Raw genomic sequence first — 24,821 nt, 5'->3', positions numbered from 1 at the left:
GCAGATGACGTTGCAGGCCTTTTTGCCTGGGAAAAAGAGCAAAAGGCAGAAAGGATGTCTCTTGGCAAAGACAGTAGCTGTGTTTTGCACCCTTTGATGTTTTATAATTCAAAAGGGGCAGAAGACTGTGCCACAAAATTGATTGTCAGTGAAAACACACAGCACAGCATTTAATATTTCTTTAAACTTAGGAACAAGAGGATCAGTGGTGAGAGACCCCCAATGTGAAAGAAGAAATCATGGGGATGAGAGCACCTGGGGCCACATGTGGGCTGGCAGGTGAGGCCACACGGCCTGTACCAACTCTTGCAATGGGCCAGCATGGCCAGGCAGTAGAAGAAGACTGCTGTGATTCCAGCTTCAGGAGAGCAGGTCAGCAGAGCTCTCCTCACCATCCCCATCCCGCAGAGCCTCAGGCAGACCATCCCCTTCCAAAAATCAACAGGACAATGCACACAAGGACAGCTTCCTTACATGGCCAAGCCCCTGGTCCTTAGTGAAGCGCCTATGTTATTTTCAAGCAGTCAAGCTTTGAGTAAGGACTAAACCAAGCCCGCCTGAACCCTCTTTATACAACTGCATGTTTCAGTGGTTGGACAAGAAATCCAATCTGATCCCAGTGGCAGCCCGCCAATAATCCTCTCACCTTTCTCTTAATATCCTGTGACTCAGTGATATATGTCAGGCCATTTAAACCCCGGCAGTGGAGTTCAGGTGCTGTACCAATTATATTGAGTGGACGGGGAGACATGGTAGTTGAACGGGAAATAGGTCAGAGGAATGATTTAACTAATAAATTATATTAATGAAAAGTTCTTTAGGGAGCTGTTGGGTTTATAGTTCTGCAGAGGAGAAGAGGGTCAGCAGGAGCCAGGAGAAAAAAATGGGAGAGTGGGTGGTGAGAGCACCTGGCAACAGATTTGGGTAAAGCGAGTGGCTGAGAAGATGGGAAATAAGATGAGCTGAGCACATCTGCTCTCTACGGCACAGACCTGGCTGCACTGGCACTGAAATTGTCATTGCAAGACATAGAGATGCTTGGTCTAGCTCCTGTTGGGAAGAATACCACTGCCTTGTCTGAGTTTTCTGCCCAGGTCAAAATAGGTGGTTTCTTGACAAGGGTAATTAGCTGGGATGTGGTGTCTCACCAGCATGACAATACTGACCTCCAGCCCTGGCAATATCTCAGTTAGACCTGGCCTGAGCGTCTTTAGACAGTGTTACAGTTCACCTCATAGACATATCTATGGGCCTGTCCAAAATCTGCTGACGTCAAGTCTTCCCGGCGCTGGGCTTTGAACCAAACCCAAGTCTGGTGTCTAGAAATAGAGTTAGCAAAACTGAAACCACTGCCAAGAACACATAGTATCCTTGAGTTGCCTTCATTAACAGGTCAGTTTGAAACAATTCCTAAAGACTAATTTGCTGTGCTCTGATTGCTGGGGCTTGGAAGTGCAGGGGCTGGTTTGAGCAAAGTCGGGGGGAGCAGAGATCCTGCTCCTTTCTGCAGAGTCCTGTGGCTGTATGTGTTGTACCTGCCGGTAAATCAAGACAAGGCACACTTTAAAATGGTACTAATGGTAATTCATTTAATGTCCTACAGGGAGTGCAGGGCATTACTGCATGTTGGGTAAAAATTACAATAATAAGTAAACAAAGTGCCTTTGGAGTCTGGTCTTTGCCTGTAATAACAGAGAGATATCTTCAAAGTTATGCTGTCATCACTGCAAACAAAGATCTAGAGATTTGTGACATCTAATTTTAGCTGTTTTGAAGTTAGATGATTGTTGTCAGCCAGAGGCGTAGCTCCACCTGTGTTGAAGGGAGGAGGGCAGCTGGGACTGTGCACCTCAGAGATGTCCCTCTTGTGTAGGGTGGGAAGAACCCTCTCCTGGTGGTGTCTGTTTCTCCCATCATTTTCAGACAAAGCCCAAGCAACTGATTTCAGTTACCTGAAGCCTGAGTGACCACATCAGGTGTACAAGCTCCACCTCTCCTGTCGGTGATGGCTGTTGGCAACAAAAGCTGTGTCCCCTGTCCTCAGAGCTCCTGATGAATGTGCCTGGGGCCTGAAAGCCCTCCTGGCAGCTAAGGACAAAACTGCTCCTGATGGGAGAAGGGTGCAGAATGGGATACCTCCCCACAGGGGAGGCATTTTGGCTTTCTTGTCTCTGCCATACAGCATCCAGTCCGCAGAGTTTATTGCAGGTTGTGGGTGAATTTCACTTAGGGCTGATGCTGAGTGAACCACAGAAACAGAACCTTTATCAGAGCAAATTTATTTTTATAGTGAGATTTGAAGAAGTTTTACAGTACTAGCAGTTTGAAAAATAATCTTCAGCATTCATGAGATGTTATAAATTGGGGCTTTTATGTATTAGAGACAGGGCAATAAATGCCAAAGGGGATTTATTGGTTATTGCTGTTCTGATAAAAGGGTCATTAAGAGTTGTAAAAGTCTAAACGATAATGGGGAGATGTTGTAAATGCTGTAAGTGAATAGAATGAAAGAACATGATATACTCATCAGCTGAGGTCACTTCCTAATACTTTATAACCCTCTTCTTACCACTGAAGAGGAGTCTGGTTTTGTCCTGCCAGGCAACTGAGAATGTCCATCAGTCACTCTAGTTGGGGTACTGAGGCATCCAAGCCAGCACTTTACTGACCAGCACCCCGAGAAAGCCCAAGCCTATAGAGTAACCCTATGTAACATGTGGGGACTGGTCTCTCGGAGAGCAAGCATGGCGCACAGGTGTGCATCACATGTGGAACAGCAACAAGGGCCATTCTGAGCGAGGCACTAAAGCAGTCACGTGGGCAAACAGACCTATGTGCCCCGAATCCACAGCTGTGATGGACACAAACCCCATCCTTTTAAATGCAAAGGGAGTTTTGGCTGAAATACTCCTGCAGGACTTGCCGATAAGTTAGCAACGTTATTTGCTTCATCCGCCCTGCACACAGGGTCTGGCCAATGAGTCCCATCAAAAATTAAATGTGAAAATGATTTCAAATTGAACGCCATCAATTCCCACAGCTTATTATAAGCAGAGTTGCTGACAGCATCTGTTATTAAGGTCTCCAGCATGTCCCATTAGGAGCCTTGTTCTCTGTTGCTTATGATTTCGTCAAACTTGAACTGAAACGTTTCGTTCCAAATCTCTGTCTCCTGTTGAATTATTGTGGAACGTTTCAAACAGAGCAGTGCAGCTGTGTCCAGCTGTGAGGCGAGAGGAAAAGGCATCATTCTGCCTGTGTTAAAACAGACACCGGCAACTTTTTCTTTGAGGAAGCCTAATTTCTCTATACGCAGAAGTCTGTCGTTGTAGTGTTACTTCTTGGTGATCTGCTTTCTGCAATTTCATAGGAAAATCAAGGAAATCTGGTAAATTACGTTATCAGGGAGAAAAATAAATTGGCACATACCCAGGTGAGATGCAGGTGCATCATGCCCAGTTTCCTGGGGTGCTCCAGCCATGACTTTGCCTGCAATTACAGGTAGGAAGTACTGTTGGTCCAGCAAGGGCTACGTGCCAGAACTAAGGGGAAACAGGGTTTTTACGTCCTCAATGTGACCTGCCCACAGAGCCATGAAGAAGAATTCACCTGATTTTGATGCAGGAAGTTTAGGGCCTGATTTATAGCATACGGAAAGAGTAAATTGCAGGAGGAGGGAGAAGAGGGGCAAGGACTTGCAGATGGAGATGGAGTATCTGGACAAGAGGCTTTGAACTTTGCTGGTGGGCTTCACTGCGATAGCCCCTGAGAGAATCACCTGTGGTTTGCTTTCTCCACTCCCCTGCACTGTGTGAAGCCCTCACCCTCTTTCCCCTCTGCGCTGTGCCACAGCAGTGTGCCTGCTGTTGCCAGGCTAAACATCCGCAGATGGGAAATGCCAGGGACTCCTTGCACGTCGTCTTTTTCTCTGAGCTATCCCAGAGATACGATCATATGAAAAAAAGCCCATAAGAATAAATAGCTCTGTTTTCAAAGCAGGGTTTGAAGAGAGTACAGTAAACATGGGCTGGGCACGTTCAATACAGAGTAAACAAACTGCTCATCCCGGGCACCGGAGGAGGGGCAGACACCAGTGGGCAATCACGGGGCTAGAGATTTTATCGTAGACCATTTGTCACTGGGAGACAAATGTCAGTTAAGTAAGCATCCTTAATTCCAGCATTTCTTAACTTTCCCGTGTTTGCCTTTGCAACCTGATCGCGCTTTCGGCTTCTGTGATACATAGGATATTGTGGCACGCTGTGTAGCAAGACGCTGCAGACTCCCTCTGACCTAGTAAGAGAGGCACGTCAGATTTATTCCCTTAACGAGACTTGAGGAGGCACACTGCAGGCCTGTTCTCTGCAGCAGATGAGCTAAGGAGCTTGGCATTTCACCTGGCCTTAATTCCCCGAGTCTGTGCAGACCAGTCGAAGCTCTTCATGGAACCTGATGGCATGCACAGGCTCCGTAGAGCCCAGCTTGGTTAGTAACTTATTTGCTCTGGCAGGTACCACAGCACCTTGAAATATTGATTTCACATGGTAAACTAATCTGAAGAGGATTAAAAGATTGGCTGGTGTTTGGGAAAACAAGATGGATATTTTTTTTTCCTAGTGGGATCTATGAGTCATCTTTTATTTGACTAGTCGGACAACTTTCAGATATTAAAATACTTCTTGAAAATATTTTTTGAAAAACCTACTTGAAAATGCTTCTGATCCCGTTACTTATTTTAATCAAAGGAGCATTGTTGTTGATTATACCTCATTTTAAAAGCTTTTCATTTTCTGGTCAGTACAATGATACATTTTACAGCTTTACTGTAAGCCAAAAGGAATACAGAATTTTTAAACATCTTGTGAAATGAGAATTATCCTCTGAATTATTTGCAGAACACTGGCAAATACGGAATTTATGTAGAGAAAACAGGGATCGATTTGCATATGCAAAAGGGAAGAAGTTCATCAATGAAATAGTATAAGCAACTCTAACTAAACAACATTTTAAAAACCAGGAACAGTATCAGAGAAGGCTTCTCAGACAAATATCTTCAAGCAACCAACCACATTACGCAAGAAAAAAATCGGACAGGCTCCAGCCCTGCAAAGGCCTCTGCAAATTACCAGCATCCTCAGAGAGGATAACCTCATTTCTAGAGCACTGCTGAGAAAGACAAGTTGGTTTTGTTTTCCATTTCATTTTTGTCTTCTTGTTATTGTAAATGGTATGCTGTTGTTTTGGTTTCCAGCACTTACGGCTAAGCTGCTTATAAACAGTATGACTGTACCTTCACCCATGGAAATGATGGTGGATTTATTTACAAGATATTCATTTGCACTTGGGTAATTGAGTGGAGAATTCTCCTCTGACCTGCATGTTCTTGCCCAGTATTCTTCCTGTTTGCTTGTTTTTAATTACTTCTAATATGCATACTAATGCTCTTAATAACTTTGCTCATGAAATCTACATCTGCAGTGGGCTTTTAATTTACAGCTTGAATGTTATTGTTTTCATTTCCTTCTTTCCAATAACAAAGCAGCTACTGATGCCTCAGATGTGATCAGAGGATTTAAACAGCCCTTTAGTGTGTGATGGGATGCTTGCTGCTTTACCAGTACCTTTCTTTGGAGCGAGACAGAAACACACATGGGAGAACCCTGTGCTTGCACCGGTCAGTACATCACCCACTGACAAGCCCTAAGCACTCTTCTCCACAAAGTGCAGGTAGGCCCTGAATTAGGGTTTCTAACTGCTGAAGTGCACTTACAAAGGAATATAAGGGGCTTTGTTCCAACCCATGTTCTCTTCATCAGTTCTTTTTCTTGACTTCTGCATCCTTCTTTCCCTTTTCCCTGGTTAAAACAACCTCACAGCCTTTAGAGAGAGCAACCTACCACTTCTACCTCAAATCCTGACTGTGACTGCTGATTTTTTTTGCTCATTCACATGTCGATATGGGTTTCATAAATTGCAGTGTAGCACTGGAGCCTCCTATGCACTAACAAACCACTCATCAGGAGATTAACTTAGAACTCGTGAGAGTAATATAATAAAATCAAGAATAATGGAAAGGTTTGGGTTGGAAGGGACCTTTAAAGGTCATCTAGACCAACCCACTTGCCATAGGCAGGCACACGTTCGACTAGATCAGGTTGTTCAGAGCCCTGTCCAACCTGACCTTGAATGTTTCCAGGGATGGGACATCTGCCACCTCTCTGAGCAACCTGCTCCAGGGTTTCACCACCCACATTGTGAAATTTGTTTCCTTATATCCAATCTAAATCTACCTTGTTTAGTTTAAAGCCATGATCCCTTGTCCTCATCACCACATACCCCTGTAAACAGTCCCTCCCCAGCTTTCCTGCAGTCCCTTCAGGTACTGGAAGGCTGCTATAAGGCCTCCTCAGAGCATTCTCTTCTGACCAATTCTTGCAGCCCAATTCTTGCAGCCTGTCTTCACAGGAGAGGTGCTCCTGCCCTCTGATCATCCTTGTGGCCTCTTGTGGACTTGCTCCAGCAGCTCTGTGTCTTTCCTGTACTGGGGACCCCAGAGCTGGACGCAGTACTCAAGGTAGGGTCTCACCAGTGCAGAGCAGAAGGGAAGAATCATCTCCCTTGACCTGCTGTCCATAGGGATATATTTGGGATACATTTGCCTTCATGGTTTTGAGTCTTTTCAAGTTTCTATCTAATCATGAAAGTAGGGAATTTGCTTTTTAAAAAAAACCCCAAAACAACAAAGCAAAACAGAAAGATAACTGAGATTCTTCCCCAGGCATGTGACCTCTGGAATGTGAGTTAAAAGCAAAACATAAAACAAATATAAAGCTTTAGAAGCCGTGAGAAGTAGAACCACTCCAAGGTCACATAGCAAATAATGATTGTGACAAATGACCTACAGAAAACAACTGTAAAAAGTTCTAGGTTTGGTCCAGATTTTTTAATACGATCTAAATAATCCTCTCAGAAACTGTTTTAAATATACACATGCTTTAAAAGCTGTAGCACTATGTGGAATAAAGAAAAATCAAACTCTGTATTTACATACAGCCAATGTGCAGGGCAATGTGTTTTGAGAAGGATGAGAGTTAATAATGCATGAAGGGTGCTACTGGTGGAGGTGGAAGTATGGGCCTGTGGTTGCTGAAAACTGAGATGCAAAGGGAGTTGTACAGATTTAACTGTTACCTTTCCTGGGAGGTGTTTCTAGGCTTTGCTGGTACAGTTGTGATTAACCTTATTTTTAGATGAAAATACAAGAAAAAGAGGCTTTCTGGAAAAAATTAAATAAGGGGTTTATTTTTTATTAATGACACACTAGATGATCTACACTGTAAGATCTCCTTTTTCTCCTGTGCTCATCCTACGTACCCATTGCCTTCAGTCTGTGCTTCTCAGTGTTAAGCCTTTTTCTCTCTTTCTAAGCTCTGCAGTTGTGCTGTTTGGGCAGAATTCATCTTGCGCACCCCCAGCTCTCAGCCCAAACTCCAGAGATGGGCACTTGCCCAGTGTGATTCCTCTCACCTCCCTCTAGATGGGATGAATGGTTCCCAGGAGATGTCTCACTCTGTCCAGAACTGGAGCTGTGATGATAAAACGGAGTGGCATGCCAGGAATCCAGATGACTCAAGATAGGGGTGAGTAATCCCACCTCTTAACTCTCTTTTCCTGGTTTTCCCGGGATTACAAGGTGCCCAAGAAGAAAAGGATGAATCAGAACAACCAAAGGAGAGAGCTGCCAATGAAAAGTATTTAATCCAAAGCTCTAAAAATGGGGTGGAAATAGTAATTTTTGCCTCATTTTAAGTAACCCACTTTTATAAACCATTGTATAAGTGAAGGGGTTTGCTGCCTTTCAGAGAGCAGAGTTTCCATGGAAAACACTTGTAGTGATTGCTGCCAGGTGGCATCAGATCAGATATGACAAGAGGCATTAAATCAATAAAACGTTACGAAACTGGAGGCCAGTGCTGTTTGGAATAAAACACAGGACTAGCACAAAACTCACTGAATTCTGCAGTGATCAACTAAATTCAAGTTAAGTGGCAAATTAAGGGCTAATGAGGATTCAAAGATGCTCAAAGTTCTGCCACAACAGTTGACATCAGATGGGGCATGGTTCTTGCTAGGTGAGAAAGGCTGTCCTGCCCTTCTCCACCCTGAACTTGTTTGTGGGTAAATACATGAATTCAACATCCCAAATGTCTTCAGTATTTCAGGCTGCTACCCTGACCCTCAACTCCATCTTTCTTGAAGCCTTGTTTATCAGTGCTAACGACCTATTTCATGGGGCAAGTCTTTATCTTGACTGATATACACGTGTTCCCAAAGGCTGATGTAACAAGGGTCGAAAATGTCTTGTGACAAATCTCTTCCATCCTCCCTAATTCCCATGTGAAATCAACTTGCATGTATCCTAGATTATATACTGCAGAGCAAGGAGACGGTGTCTTGGCACAAGCTCGTTTAAATCCCCCAGGTGCAGGGAAGGAGAAACAAAGATTCATTACAGTAATAAAGTTTCAGCCTTCTAGGGATGAGGTCAAATGAGAGCAGCAGAGCACCGGCAAACAGGAGAGCGGCATCTTATGTACATGTGAGCTATAAATAAGCCTTCCGATGCACGTCTGTTCAGGCAGGACCCATTGAGAGAAAATTTCCACCCCATCCCTGAACATTGCACAGGGCAAAAACTGGTCACTGGGCAGTGTTGTAGAAGTAAGGTTTTTGTTTTTTTTTTCTATCTGAATTTGCTTTCTTGGCTTATTTACCTTTGAACCTGGCCAGCAAGCGAAGAGTCCTAACAACTTCTGAACGTTTAAGCTGATGGGAAAACACTGTGTGCTATTGTTGCACTGACTTTTGTATTTACTCAGGATCCTTTCGATGCAGTGATGGAAATTCAGCGTTTAGGGCAAGAGCAATTGAGACTGGAAGCAGCAAGGGTGCACACAAGAATCCTGCCCACTTCTTCTGAGTTATTGAAAAAGTGCATTTGTATTAATATGATTATATTACCACATATTAGTACGTTTTTGTAACAAGAGTAAAAGCTACTGATCAAAATGACAAAGCAAACGGAAAAGTACAACTAATATCTAGGTTGCAACATGTTGCCATAACATTTCCAAGAAACAGGAGCCTCCTGGGAGTGGTGTAGGTGGCATTTGCTCACCTCGGAGCCGCAATGTCTCTATCAAATTGCATTTCCCTGCCACCACAAATGCCAGAGCCTGCCTTAATTAGTCTCTGCTCCCTTAAGACCCCAAACTCTTTCCACCACTCCCTACTGGGGGCAAAAAACGGCAGCCAGAATCTCCCAGGACTGGTCCCATCAGCCTCCTGCCCCTCCATTCAGTTCAGGGGAATTACACACGTTTGCTTGGATTTAGTTCGGTATTTCTCCAAATGACAACTGAAAAAACAGGGTTGAGGAGGAGGAGGGAAGAAAACTCCATAAGCAAATGTAATAGCCTCAGGCTGATACTTCCATTAACCTTTCTAAGGAAAGGCAGGCACACTGGTTTTCTAGCAGTCTATCTGTTTTCTCTCCATTTACATACGTTCACTTTACCCTGGCCATAAAGTGTCTAAACCAAAAATTTATTGCACGAGACTGGCTATTGATTTGCAACTCTGCACATCTGGAAGACATGAACCAAAAAAAAGTCAATTCTTTGAACTAATGAAAATTTAAACTCCTGCCTAAGAAATTGTTTCAGGATAAAATTAACCAACATTTTGAACACTCACCATCTCTGCGTGGTTTTAATTTATAGTCAAATCCCATTTACAAAGCTCAACAGAGAAGTTTCAGTGATGTTTGTGGGACTATTTTAATTCAGTGAAGCCACGTTGGGTCCTTACAGTGGTTAATTATACCCTCATGAAGTATGTTCCACGGAAGGTTTACGTGATTTCTGCTTCTCAGGGTCCCTAATGTCACTGGGATGGATACTGTAGTCACTCTAGAGACTAGCCACAGAGTTCTCTATGAATGAAATGAGCTAGTCCATGACCAAGCAATTCAAGTAAACTTTCTCTCCAGGAGGGAATCCAGATTTCCCCCCTCCATCTCTGTTGTGTTTTGTTCCTTCACATCTCTGCCAAAAATGACAAGTTCAAGGACTAAGCCTAAATTTCCTGTCAATTCCTGTCCAAGTCATTATGTTGACATCTTGACTCACTGAAGAGGAACGTTATTATCTGCCTCTGTCAACAAACATAATTCGTTTTGCAATTCCTAGGGCAGGACCAAACTCTTCACCTGTAAGGTCAGAGTTATGTGAAGCTGGGAAGGATATTTAACAAATGACTATAACATGATGTACACAGGAAAAGTAGCACAGCCAACTAAGCTCAACCACAAAGCCTGGTTTCTCCAGATTCTCCCATCCCAGAAATCCATATAAACATTTGGAACTTTCACTAGCAGTATGTACCAACATGTTGAATGTTTGCTCATTTGAACTTTCTATAAATTAATCTCTTCATAAATTGCTCATTAATGATAGATCTCTCACCCACCTCCCATCCAGGCTGTTTTACCTGAGCAGAAAGCACTTGCATCATCAACTCAAAAACACCCAAAGACTTACAAGGAAGCAAAGAATCCACTTTTGGTTTTTTTTTTGAGCTGACCGTATTCAGGTGAAATGTCAAGTTTGGATACTTTTTGCCTGAAGCAAACCCATAACTTGCCTCCCTCCCTTCCTCCCTTCCTCCCTCCCTTCCTTTTCTTCCTTTCCTTCTGTCTTGCCTGCCTGCCCTCCACCTGCCAATGTATATTTGCTTCTTATGTAAGCATTGCAATAAGATATTACAGTAACAGCCACTATAACAAAAGTAATAATATCACTAATAATAAATAAATACAGTGTCTTTTCTCTGGAGATCACTCTGTGCTCCCAGAAAATCAATGTGGGCATCTCCTCTTGAGTTTCTGTTTGAATAGAATAAGCTGAGATCCCTGCGTTGCCTGCTCCTCTCCCCCATGGCATTGCTCCTTTTGCTCATCTCTCCATCTAGGCGTATTCAGTCATTGCAATATGGTTTCATCCATACCTAGCTGAATGAGCTAAACAAGCTATAGTAGGTACCAGAAGCAGTATGATTACTTTCACTGGAAGTGAAGATGAATTTGAGCACAGCGAGTGTTGCACCAGCACAGCTGGACTGTGTTCTGTGCTCAAGGCTTGACCAACTTGATGCATATCAGATGGTGGGGCTGCTCAAGAAGAAATATGCAACTGCAAAAATTACTCCAAAGCAAGTGGAATAAACAGGAGAATGAGAAGACTTCAGATGGAGGAGGAACAAAAAAGCCAACTCATAGTTCATATGCTCAGGTTTGTAACCCCAGCTGATAGAAATGCACCTGGCAGGAAGAGGAAGAGTCAGTCTGTAAACAAGCTAGCAATATTCTAGCAACATCATGAGCTTTGACACATGGGGTAAACCATTCCCCTCCTGCAGATGACACAGTTTTATCACTTGATCAATCCCTCATCTTCATTAATTACTATTGTAGGCAACAATTAATTTACTGTAGAACAAGCATGAAACAAAGTATTCAAGGTATGATGAATCAGTGTTTTAACTAGTCCAAACATGATAGGCAAAGCTTGCTGCTGTCACGGGTGATTCCCCAAGAAAAGCATTTATGTAACTGTATAGTTATGAGTAATTATACCCTGATGCGTGTCCTGCGTATGTGTTAGGTCTATTTGTTCCCTGAGCTTTTCATAATGCCCCTGTCTCATAAAAGGAGTTATACAGACTTACGTAGGTGCCAGTAAAAGTAGTAATTTCAAATGCTGCAGTTTAATTCAGACAACTTGGGGAGCATCAGTTCTGGGGATAAAGTCAAAGCCTGGCAATGCCGACTGGGAGTCGGAAAAAGCTCAGGGAACAGAACTGCCCTTCCTAGAGGAATCACACCTCTCCGTAACAAACTGCCTGGCTTACATCTGGGCTTCAGAAAATTGCAGCTGGGATTTTCAGAGCTGCCTGGGAGTCAAGAATCCTCATCCCCAACTCAAGATGCACCCTACCTTAAGAGCAGCTAAAATGCCATCAACTCCTTTTTCTGCTCTCTAGGAAATCCTAACAGACAGCAAACAGTTGGGTAGCTTGGTAATAGCTAATCAGCCTGGCTGGAGTGTGTTTTGCCCACAGTGAAGTCTGTTTCTACTCAGTCCACTGAAAAACAGCACCAGCTGCAGAGAGCTGCTTGAGTCCAAGAGGTTTTAATAACACTGGACGCAACTCTTGAGGAGGGATCTAATGTCTGCTTAGTGTTAGGACTATGAGTTGTATTCCTGATTTATAATCTTCAAGCATCAGGCCAAACTCCTTCCTGCTTAAAGTTGGAAACCCATCAAAAGCTGTGATATTCCTTGTCCTTCTGCCAGCAGTAACACAGCCAGACAAGAACATGGGGCTCAAGGTGGGAGTCACTGTGTTGGGATGGGGAGATGTGCCCGACTAGTGTACTTAATAGGATCTAAGGCACAAATGCATTAACAAGTGCACTGCACCACTTCTCAAAAAAATACATAAGAGAGAAACCAAGCGTCATATTCCAAGAGCAATTTCCTGGATGTGATCAGTCATTCCTGCTGATGTCAGCGCCAGGGACAGGGCTTCATGACTCCCAGTCATGCTAGCCCTGCCCTGCAGGGACAACACACTGCCTGGGAAGTGACCTGGATTCTAGCATTTGTTTTGCACCAGCTGAAGTGTTTGCTAAGCTCTCATCAGCAGCACCTCTGCAATGTCACCAACTGCACTGTCATAGCACAAATGTCACGGGGGACACTGCTGGGAGCCAGGGAGGCTGCACTGCTCATGACCAAGCAGCTGATTAATGGCAACGGTGCTGCACTGGGAGTCAAGGGGCCAGGCTGTCTTTCTCTCCTGGCAGGGCAGGTTGCAGTGGGGAGCAGCATCTTCTCAGAAATGCAGTCCTAATAGCCAGGCTCTGGAGACATGAGAGCCTCCAGGCTCCAAAACCTGCAAGGGATGGGCTGTCAAACCCAAGGGGAGGGAGAAAAGGAACAATAAGCTTTGACAAACCATATGAAAACAAGCACGGGTCTGACTCAACAGAAGTGACGGTGAAAACAGAGATGTGAGCTGCTAGGAATGTCGTCATAAGCAATAAAAAAAATAAACTGCGGTTTAGTAAGAGCTGACCAATGTCCTAGGGGGCAAAGCATGAGTCAAAGGAAGTGCTGAGTTGTGAGTCATCCACCTCAAAGGGCTTTATCCTTGGATAAAAGTCAAAAGAGACAGCTCAGGGTGAAAAAAGGAGTGCAGGAAAGAACAGAGGCAGTGGCGGAGCACTGGGCCTCCTCGCAGAGCAGAGGCCAAGCGGAGGGCAAGGCTGCTATCGTCCGGTTACGCTCCCTTACAGCTATTTCTGGCTGGGCACATAATACGCTGCGTGTTTTACAAACACAAGGGTCAGGCTCCTGCCCTAGGGAAACTTTGTCTGCAGCACAAATGAGAACTAGAGCAAGAGTAGAAAGAGGGAAGTGGTACAGTGAGTAAATGACATCACTAAGGGTGTGTGTGGGTGTTCAAACAAGCAAACAAATTATTAAATATCAAGGTTTCTTTCTCCTGTAGTCGTTTCACCATGACTTTATTATTGATACAGTGCTCCGCAGGCACTTGGCTGGAGGAACAATACAGCAATTAGCCAGCTGACGTTGCTTGGCCTTATGAGGAAAGATGAAAGCAAGAAACAAATACAGAAAATTACAGGTCAGATAAAGGAAACTATGATAAGGATCAATGCATTTTTGGAGGGTGAAAGCACAAAGAAGGGTGAGGAATTATTTAAGGCGGTACAAACAAGGATGGAGAAGATGATAGGATTGTTAGAGGGAAGTAGAAGAGAAAGTGGACAGGATGAGAGGCTGTACAGCATCACACAGAGCCTGACATGAGTTAGTTCTAGATTACAGAGAAGCATCAGGAGTGATGGGAAGAGGAACACCAACATGCAAGATCTCATGCTGCTCCAAGGATAAAATTGGGAAAAGCATCATGAAGACATGGTTAAAAAGAGGCAGGGTGGGAGACAAAAGGAAGACAAATGTGGACATGGTAATCACATCAGGAGTGTCCACTTTTTTGGGGGGAGCAGCTAAAAGGGATAAGAAAAATTTAGAAATCAAAACTTATATTTACCAGCAGAGGGTAAAAGCAAGGAGAGAACAGAGCCAAAGCACATCTCCATGTCCCCAACTCAGTTTCAGTGCGCAAATCTATATCATGTCCATTGATTTAATGGGTATTAACCAAGTTTTACAATAGACCGGGTGAAAATAGATCCTGACTCTCATATCTTGGGCAAGGAAGGCAAGAAATGAAGTGATCAAAAGCAATCAAAGCTGTGCTCAGATAAAGTAGGAAGAAAATTAAACAGATAAAAAAAAATCCCAAAGGTTCTATATGGTTCTATATGGTTTCTGTAGTTTAATTTTCTGACTTCTTAGGTCCAGTTTTAAGTAATGCTTCCACATGGCCCTCATTCCTCAACATTTTCGCATTTATCTCCTTGCATTCCCCATATCATTTGGGAGAACACAGTGTAAAACCTTGGTCTCACAAACACATAGGGAGTATATTTTACATCCTAGTAGAACACACAGAGCTTCGGGATGGGAAGGGTCTGAAATAATTAAAATAAGCAAAACCTTGGCACACTGATAATCCAGAACCACAAGACAGAAAATCAACCCCTCAGAAGGTTGAAACCAGGAGAACGGGTGCACTATCTGCTGTTGTTACCTGGTTATTGAAACTAAACTTAAAAAAAACAACCCCACATTTGGCACTGGATATTTAACACAGGAGAAAGATAATTTGGTTTGTTTACAAAATGAACAAGGACACGTTCTTCAGATTTGACCAACGTGCCCAGTACTAATGCTTCATACTGTGGTACCAAGGTACACCTCTGTTTGTTTGCCTCCTGAGATGTCTAAAAGACAGAAAGAAAGAAAGACTGTTAAACTAAAAAGCGTCAGTATTGTGGACTTGTAACCAGGAAGGAAAATTATGTCTGTAGGGCTTAGAAATAACATGTAACTAAAGAACAAACGCCACCATGCAGATACATGATGCATGTTTGTACAGAGAAAGCTTGGAAAAAGAACACAACAACCCAGGATTTACTCATCGTAATGTATTACTGCACAATGTTTAGGGTACATAATAAACCTCCAAATGAAATAACTTTCATATAATATTAGTTACAGAAGGCATATTGGAGGATTGAGGTGCAACAGTAATAACACTTTCAACGTTACTCTGAAAATTATTTCAGCATATTCATTCTGGGAGAAAGATACTTGCAAGATAGATGATTTTTGGTTCTCCCACCTTACCATGTGCAATTTTTTTTCCACAGAAGACCTTGGAAAAAAATGAAAACCGAGTGAGCAGATTGGATTTTTCACTTCTCTGCTATCTGTACTGTTGTGCATGTAAATACCTTGATGTGCATTTATAGTTCTATTGAATCCAAGATGTGGAATGATCCACATGCTGGAGCGTTAGTAGAAAACTGGGGTTGCAGAAGAAATCTAACAAGGGACAGTATGAAACAGCAGGTACAAAGAAGGCTTATGAAAAACAAAAGTTAGAGCATAACTGTGCAGTCATTTGGTTTATTCCTGACCATGTATTGATGGTCTAAGTACAAATATTTAAAATTATTATTGTTGTTTTGATCGCAATGATTATTTGTGCATATTCCAGTAACTTACAACAGAATCAAGTTATGAAAAAAACAAACCAGATCAAAACCAATTGCATTAAAAATGCAATGTATAATTTATGGATCATTAAAAACGTAAGCAACTCTTTCAGCTATCCAATAAATCAACAATTGCAGAAGTATTTTAGATTTTATTAAAAAACCCAGGAAACTTATAAATCTAATTTTATGCTCCAATAGGACACACAAATTGGTTTAGTTTTTCCTTGCAGCTGCTAGACAAGTAACCAAATCGGTTTCCAGCAGTTGATTGACCATTGGCCTGACCGCACTGCGAAGACATGTCAGAGGACATGCAGTCCCCAAGGGGCGATTCCCACATACGTCTTTGACAGCTCCTCCAACAGTTCACTTCTGAGAGGTTTAAATAAGCCCAGCTGCTCTGCTCAGCAATGCACTCCTGCAGTGGTCAGGGCCAGCTGCCGGGGTCACAGCCTTCCAAGCCCAAATTGAGCCCAGGCAGCACAGGCCTCAGCAGACCGTGGCTGGGGAACTCCCTCCCGACACATACACATGATGAGATGCAGACAGCACAGATCCTGGCCGCCTCTTGGTTATTTCACTCTGGTTATTCCTAAACCATTTGTCAGCAAATGTCCAGGTGTCTTCAGCAATCTTTCAATACTTCGTTAACACCATCCTGCTCACAGAGACAACAATCCTGAGCTGACAGTTCATACTCAAGGCAAGACTCCCTCAAAGGGTGGCAGAATTTAGTCCAGAGAACTTACATGAGGAAAGATGTCTGGGCCCCTGTAATGAACCTCAGTGCATCTCCAGACACATGACCTGGATCATTAGAAAGAGATCCCCAACCTTTGATGCTACAGGTCTGAATTAAAATAGAGAAAAATCTAAACTGATTTAGGTAGGCATGAGATCTTGCTCCAGTTTTCTGGCTTTTGCTAGGCTCTATCTGCCAGGACAACAGTCTTATAAACTCTGGACAGGGCCTTATTAAACACCTATTAAACAGCTCACCCTGCCCATGATGAGTGGAGGTAAATCCCACACAAAAGGCTAGCTTGTAGTAAAGCTGTGGTCTGTTGAGTGGCTGCCTGCCAACCCAAGCCCATTCCTGTCCTCAGTCCATGCCCTAGAGCTGTAGCAAAACACCAGGAAGGAGACAACATGGTGTGCCCTGGAAGATGTGCTGCTTGGAAGCATCCTTCCCCCTGGTCCTGCACATCTCGATCTTCCCTCTGCACAGCAGGTTTGGACAAGGCTTGGAGGTCCTCCCCGTGGCTGTGGCCAACCACCAAAACACAAATTCCTTCTGTGGTCCAAGCAGCCCACTCAATCCTAAGCCCTCAGCTAGCAACAGAGGTCTGCAAGTTGATTTGGGGCACGATAGGGTGAGAACTTCTTCCCTTGACAATCCCAAACCAATAATCAAGCTTTTGGGTGTCTGTGGTGGCAAACACAGTCAGTATCAGCAAAACTCCTTCTTAGCAGCATCTCCCGAGGTCAGGGGATGCAGCATATATACTACATATATACTTCTTATATTGCCACAGCTGCAAAATCAGGGGACTATCATATTGCAACAAACCCAGCTCCAGGTACACGATCAGCTCAGCTTATTGTCAGGGTCAGAACTCAGGACTTTTACTACCAAAAGTCCAAGCTGCTACTTCTTTGGGATGAAATATGCTCTTCCTTGCAGCATCACTACTTGTGGATTGGTGCAACTGAACACTGCACTTGGCAGACTTCCCAAAAAGACTGAGGGATCTTGTAAGGGCTCCTGCAGTGAACAGTGCAGATGAGTGCTGTTGTAGCCACTTCATCTCATTCTTTGCATCTTTTCCTTCAACTTCTATCTATTGTCATTTCATGCATAAAGTACACAGATACACTTCATCACCAGTCTTGTCCTCCTAACTTAGCTACTATTTCTAATTGCATCCACCAGTGAACACACTGGCTTCCCCAGGCCTTTTATTAAGTTACAGAAAACACTTTCTCATGCTATCCTTTACTCTCTGAAGGGATGCCCAGCTCATATTCACAAAATCATCCCTCCCTCAAAATTGTTCTTTTTCCAGGGTGCTGACAATAACCACGATAATCATAAGGTGGCTGGTATGCCAAGATGCCCACCTATTCCACTACTTAAGGATGTTTCATCTCTTATGCTCTTTCACTGGCCTCCCTTTACCCAGATACAGATCTTTTTCCTAAAAGCAGACTGTAACTTTGTTGTGGGTGCACACATCCCTTTGTTCTGCGTTTGTACAGCCTCTATGACAACTCTGTTAGTTCTTCACAATGCAAAAAAGGAGCCCAGAGCTAGTGTACATCAAGGCTCAACCAACCAATTCTCTCATCAGGCCCTTGCAGGTAGCCCAGAGTTTTATGTATAAAGATCAAACACAGGCTCTCCAGATAATGCTATTGGAGGGAATAGAGTGTACAGACAGCAAGTTTGCTAATGACACAAACTCGTGAAGGGTGGCTGACACACCAGAGGGTTGTGCTGCCATTCAGCAAGACTTAGACAGGCTGAACAGTTGAGCAGGGAGAAGTTTAGTGAGACTTAACAAGGGGTCTTGCATCTAGGGAAGAACAACCCCAGGTAACTGTATAGGTTGGGGAATGGCCTGTTGGAGAGCAGCGTAGCTGAGAGGGACCTGAGCATCCTGGTAGACAGGATGGCCATAAGCCAGCAATGTGCCCTTGTGGCTAAGAAGGCCAATGGTACTCTGGGGTGTATAGAAACGGTGTGGTTAGTAGGTCAAGAGAGGTCCTTCTCCCTTTCTACTCTGCCCTAGTGAGACCACACCTGGAATATTGTGTCCATTTCTGGGCTACTCAGTTCAAGAAGGACACGGAACTCTTCAAAAGAGTCCAGCACAAGGACATGAAGATGATGAAGGGAGTGGAAACACCTTCCTTATGAGGAGAGGCTGAGGGACCTGGGCCTCTTTAGCTTGGAGGAGACTGAGGGGTGAGCTTATTAATATTTATAAATAAGTAAAGGGTGAGAGTCAGGAGGATGGAGCCAGGCTCTTCTCAGTGATGGCCAGCAACAGGACAAGAGCAACGGGTGCAAGCTGCAGCATAAGAAGTTCCATGTGCATGTAAGAAGAAACTTTTTCACTGTGAGGGTGACAGGCTGCCCAGAGAGGTTGTGGAGTCTCCTCTGGAGACATTCAAAACCTGTCTGGATGTGTTCCTATGTGATTCCTTGGTGATCCTGCTCTGGCAGGGGGGTTGGACTAGATGATCTTTCAAGGTCCCTTCCAACTACTAGCACTCTGTGGTTTTGTGAACATTGTGCCTGTGCCACTCAATCTGGCAGATGAAAGTCTGCAGGGTCACACTAGGCATGCCTGGTGAAGTTGTGATGCTAAGAGAGTGGCCAAGAGAGACACCTCTCCTCCTGGGGAAGAAGACACATTGCACACGGGGTACCCAGCTCACAGAACTCAGAGGGGAGGCTCTGACTAGGGCACCATGGCTTGGGCAGGCGCCTCTGAAGGGGCACAGCCCCTCTGGGACCTGGCTGGCTAGCGGGAGCGGCAAGGAACTGCACTTCATCGCCCGTGCGGTGTTAATTTGGGGGCTTCGAGGCGGGGTGAGATGACATGAGGCCGGAGCTTCGCGCCTCCCGAGAGGGCCGGGGCGGTTGCAGGGGGAACCCTCCCCCCTACCCCCGCCAGAAGCGCAGGCCAGACAGACGGCCGCCCGCGCCTCGGTGCGCCTCGGTACGCCGCAGGTGCGCTCCGGCCTCCCCCCTTCGCTCTGCCACCAGAGTTCCGCCAGAGAAGGCGTCCGACGGCGGGAGCAACAACGGGGCGGCAGGAAGCGAGGGGCCGCTGCGCTCCCCTCGTCGTGTTATGCGAGAGCGCTCCCGCCCCCGGGGCCGACGAGAAGCGGGCGACGGCGGCAGGACCGAGGGCGGGGCGGTGTCCCCCCGGAGACAACGGCGGGGGACCCCGGAGGCGGGCGGCGGCCGCAGGCTGGCGATGGAGGAAGGTGAGGGGGGCGGCGGCGTGTGTGTCATCCTTATCCCCCTCCGCCGCCGGCGGCGGGGCTGCCCCGTCCTTGCCCGGCGGTACCGTGTGCGGGGCTGCGCGCCCAACGGTCGCCTCGGCGGGGCCGCCGCCGCCTCAGGCCGCGGAGCTAGGGGGCGGGGAGGTCGGTCGGTCGGTGTGGCCCCGGCCGGCGCCGCTTCTCCTGGCGCAGGTCGGCAGTGTGGCCGCGGCTGGGGCTGCCGGGCTTGTGTCAGGTTCGCGCCGGGACAGCGAGGCACGTAGGCAGGTAAAACACTCGCCCGCAGGACGCGCAGTCGGCCTCCCGCCGGCAGCGCTGGTCCCGCCGCTGCAGCGGCTGGTGGCGGTGCCGCCTCAGGCCAGGCCGATCCCTCCTCGGAGGACCTCTCAGCACCGCTGACGAGGCCTCCTCCTCCTCCTCCCCGCCCGGGCAGCCCATCGTTTGCAGCACCAAGCGGGAGGAAGCTGGGTGGCTGGGAGCCCAGAAACTTGGGCTCTGTTTCTCCTCCTTCGCCCGGCATTACTGCTCTGCAGACCACCCCGGGGCAGCATCCGTCTGCTCTGCGGCTGCCGCCGTGAGGGCGCTTCTTTCTTGGGCATCCCTTCCGTTTCCCTGCTTGTGTTTTAGTCTCTCTCCGCTGCCCTTTCACTTTTAAGTCCCTCACGCAGTCATTTTTCTCCAAGTCTCTTTTGTGCTAATCACCTTTGTGGGAACTAGGAGATGGCAGTCTTTTTTAATTAGGGAAATAAACAGAAACATGACTGTAAATGGGCACCCAGAGAAATGCAAGAGCAAAACAAGGATATGCAATATTGTCCCATGGCATATTCCAGCCTCCTGGCTGTTTTCAACTGGGGTACTTCGAGCTGGACACAATTTCTGTGTCTTTAATAGTGTTTGGTGATTTGGCAGAACATTCCTTGGGTAGGAGTGGCCTGCATAAAGGTGATGTGCAATGAACTGGTACTCTTTAACCTGACTCACTGGATTTGTTTGATAACTTCTTGTTCCAGTATTAGAAAAGAAGGTGAATCACTATTTTATATTCAGCCTGTTTGTGCACTTCATGAGCTTGTAGGCCTCTGGCATGTTCATGTTTGTCATCCTCTTTTCCAGACTGAGGCATCCTCAACTTGCTTCCTTGTTCTCTGTATGGGAGCTATTGCACACTTCTGATCATCCTTGTAGCCCTTCTCTGAGTGTTTTCCAGTTCTATCTTATCCTTTAGGTGAGAGGACAAGAGTTGCAGACAGTGCTCAGTTTGCAGGAGAAAAACGGGTTAATATAGCAGCACACAGGAGCAATGAGTTATGCTTTTCTGCAGTCGATGCATAAAAATAAGTGGAATGCATGTAGTCTGAACAAGAGTTTAAAAAATGTATGGGGAACTTATAGGGAACTAGAAAGCAATCTTGGATGAAAAATTGCATGTTTGATAGAGAGGTACTAGAGGCTATGTCATAACTTCAAAATCCTAGATTACTTTTAGTTGTCACCTTGTCTGACTTTCATTTCACTCCATTTAAAGGGTTTGTAGAAGTGGAAACACTTTTTTCTTGTTTGAGGTAACTGCAGATGAAAACAGAAGTAGCATGCTTGGATCTTTGTTATTGCTTTGAGAGGTGGAGTCTGAGCAGGCTTCAAAACTGAGATGAAGAACATTTACTCACTGAGATGTAGTTGTTTCAGAATTAGAATTTTATATTTTTCTGTCTTTGGGAGTTTTCTACTACTGCTGCTAATTCTAGACTTTCCAAGTGTGTTACACTTCAAATATGGCTCAATTTTCTGCAGAAAAGCAAAAGAAATACCTTTTCCTCCTGTGTTATTGCTGCTGTTGCTTTGGTCATAACTAGAATGACAAAGGCAATCTTTCCAAGCACATATCTGCCCATTCTGGTGATCTAGGTTTTTTTTCTACCCATTCCCCCACTCAGCCCCAATTTTATTTTGTATGGTACAAGGGATTTTTAATTCAGTGCTCTTGCTGTTTGTGCTGCTGATTCACTTCATTACATGACATGAAGTGATACTGGAAGAGATACTGGTCTATATCTCATTTTGGATTGACATAATGGTAAATTTGATAGTGAACACCCTCAACCTTGTTTTATTTAATATCTTAAAAATTCTTGTCTTGTTTAAGAAGGTAGGCATTTTCTCTTCATTCCATGACAAATGTTATCATTGAGATCTTGGTTTGCTCAGAATAGGTTATGAATTGCTTGGAAAGTCCCTTAAAACTCAAATACAGGTGCCCTGATACAGACAGACACCATTTTAACAGTTTGTTTATGTTCCTATGTCTAATTTATGACTTTTAAACCTAATAGTTGGGAGTTGAAAGTAGAATGATTTAGACTTGAAGTAGTATACAATCAGAATAATTAAAAGCTTTCTTGTGGGATGTGAAGATGTGTGCTTCAAGTCTGTGGTTGAATGGCTTTATGTAAGAGCAGTTTTCAGGCTAGAGGAAATCTGCGTTTACAAAATTTCAAGCAATTGTTGGACAGCAGGTAAAACTGGAGAGCTGAAAATTCTGGAGCATGAGTTACAATTAAACCTTTTCATCACACTTCTAAATGACATAAATGTTGTAGGATGCAACCTTTAATATAGTAATTATAACAGACTTATAGCAGTGAGTCTTTTTGTGTGGAGACTTGCACTCTATGAATTAGCCTCGTTGCCTTTCTGACTGTAAGATAAATGGACCAGAGGTTAGAACTGCTGTTGTAAGACAAAACTTAATGAAAACCTGGAGAAGGCCTGGAGTGATCTCCATGGCCTAGCAGACTGGGATTTTATATGTTGAACTAAGAATTCATAAACCTGCTTAGTTCCAGTAGGTATGGCAGGAAGAAAAAAAAGTAATATTAGTTACTTTATAAAAGCTGTCACCATATGAATAACAGGCAGCTTAAAAATAATGGACTGGCCCAGCTTTTACATCACAGTAACGTGCCGAGGACACTGCTGTACTGTAGCAGGGCAAAGCCAGTGGAATGAAATTGGCGCCAATGTTTCCCAGTGCCTGTATCAACACATCTAAACTACTGTGTTCCTTCTCTTCTATAATGTGTTCACCATGAAATAAATCAGTTGGCTTCCAGTTTGGGCTCTGGGTAATCTCAGAGTGTGGCCCCAGGATAAATATGTTGGATTTTCTAAGGAATAAGGTAGGAATTAGTTTCTGTATTGTTATATTGTTACTTTAGTTATGCATCTGACTTACTTGAATTGAGTCTTTTTGTCAAACACATCTGCTGTGGGGTTGGATCAGAAGCAATAACTGGCTGTTACCTGCTGCTGCTGTGGCTTTCTCAGAGTGTGATTTTAGGTATTGAGTTGCAATAACTTCAAAAAAATGTCTTCAGGGGCAGCAGACCTGCGACAGAGAAAGCAGCAAAACTGCACAGAATCTGACAAAATGGCTCCAGAGGAGAGAAACAAAGAAAACTCAAAGCTGGGAAGGTCGCCAAAATGTAAGCTACAGAATTTTTAGCCAACTTCTGAATTTTTTTCATTATTCTTTTATATTTTATGGGAAGATATTTGTAGCGCGGTAATTTATAACAGACTTATTTTGAATTGGGTTTCTGAATGTTTCAAGAAAAAAACAGGCATGCACATTAGAATTCTTTGATAATGACATTTTATGTATTGTATTTATTGTATGTATGTAAAATGTTAGTCCTGGATTGCTTCAGGTTGGCAGGGAGAGGCAGAGGGGTTTAGAATTCTTAGTGCTGTTACTATTTGAGTACAAATAAATATTTTAATTGTGCCTGGAATTATTTTTGGTTGGGAAGCTGAAAGGAATGAAGTAATGGTACTGAAACAAGCACAGACAAAAAGTGCTTACAGCTTTTCAAGAAAGAGAACTAAAACCAGGTGTAACTTCAGGCAAGTGCTCAGCAAGCTTCTGTGTTAAAAGTGCATGCTAACCTGAGGGAGCTGCAGGTGAACTACCAAAGTCATTCAACGGGTGTCTGAAATTCAGATTAGTTCCTTGCTCTTGTAGTTGAAAACAGAACGGAGACCAGAATGTCTCAGTATTGATGTTAGTTGTGATGCTGCCACTTCTTCTTTTAAAGGCTTTAAGAAATTTTTGGTGTTTTGGGTAAAATCTAGTTTGCCCTGTTTATTTGGAAGGCACTTGTCCTTCTTGAAATTCATTTGAAAATGAAGTGTACTAGAATGGAGATAAATTTTCAGTGTGATGTGTGAATATTTTGTGTGTGTGTCCTGTGAAGCTGTGTTAACAGTAAAGGAAACTCTGCAGGACAGTAATAACAGGCCAGTTCTTGATGTATCTGTGCTGATAGTGTGGAAACTTTGATGCCAGTAAGTTTGCTTGCTGTTTAGAGTCGAGTCTTGTTTGGGGCAGGCTGTTTCTAAGCCCTCTGGACTATTTTATTTCGCCTGTTCACTGTCCCTTTCCAGATATGTTGGTGCAGCGTTTCGCAAAGCTGTTCTTCGGCTGCCTGGCGGCAGTCACCAGTGGGATGCTCTACGCTGTGTACCTCTCAACGTACCACGAACGCAAGTTCTGGTTTTCCAGCAGGCAGGTAAAGAAAAAAGTTAAACTATTGAAACAAAAGCTAAACTGTGTCCTTGAAATCAAAGCTCATCCATGTCAGGTTGGAACTGCTTGCTTGCGGAATCCCACATCATTCTACTCGTGCCTGTGTCTTTGATGTAGTCTCCTTTTTTGGTTTCTTTTTTTTTGTTTTTTTTTCAAGTGTTTCTCCTACAAACGGTCATCTTGTCTTGTCATGCTTTTGTTTGTTTTTCTATGCCATCCTTTGTCATTTAAATACCTTTCTAAAGTTTGTAGGAAAAAAATAAAGCACACATAAACTACAGAACAGGAGTGTATGGGTTGGGTTTTTTATTAAGAACTGTATTGTTTAGTGAAGTATGGAAAGCTGAATAAAATTCAGGTTTGTTAGTATGAGGGGATTCTGTGGATCTTGTGCTGACTTACAGTGGGCATTTGAGTTGCTCTGATTCCAGGCATGTT

The 24,821-nt window shown here is 44.3% G+C and overlaps 1 protein-coding gene and 1 long non-coding RNA gene across 3 annotated transcripts in view; both read left to right on the top strand.

The window, feature by feature from the left end:
- Nucleotides 1–4,373: 4,373 nt before the first annotated feature.
- On the top strand, nucleotides 4,374–10,922 carry LOC311188830. 2 transcript variants are annotated; one of them, XR_014617135.1, is made up of 5 exons: nucleotides 4,374–4,485; nucleotides 5,018–5,179; nucleotides 5,543–5,727; nucleotides 7,429–7,640; nucleotides 10,542–10,922. It is a non-coding gene; the product is annotated as an uncharacterized lncRNA (long non-coding RNA). The 2 variants fall into 2 exon arrangements; XR_014617136.1 differs by having other exon boundaries at nucleotides 5,540–5,727.
- An 8,716-nt stretch (nucleotides 10,923–19,638) lies between these two features.
- The window catches only part of DPY19L4 (dpy-19 like 4), a gene marked incomplete at its 5' end in the record, with an annotated part of 28,445 nt that continues 23,262 nt past the window's right edge, over nucleotides 19,639–24,821 (top strand). Inside the window, 3 exons of the mRNA XM_084280020.1 lie at nucleotides 19,639–19,777; nucleotides 23,173–23,280; nucleotides 24,242–24,366. Coding sequence (XP_084136146.1) covers nucleotides 19,639–19,777; nucleotides 23,173–23,280; nucleotides 24,242–24,366 — 372 coding nt within the window. The remainder of the gene's footprint in view (nucleotides 19,778–23,172; nucleotides 23,281–24,241; nucleotides 24,367–24,821) is intronic.

The sequence above is a fragment of the Gallinula chloropus genome (genome assembly GCF_964237585.1).
Source record: "Gallinula chloropus genome assembly, chromosome: 2".
NCBI lineage: Eukaryota > Metazoa > Chordata > Aves > Gruiformes > Rallidae > Gallinula > Gallinula chloropus.
The sequence above is the reverse complement of the archived record's forward strand: the minus strand, read 5'-3'. Positions and strand labels throughout refer to the sequence as shown.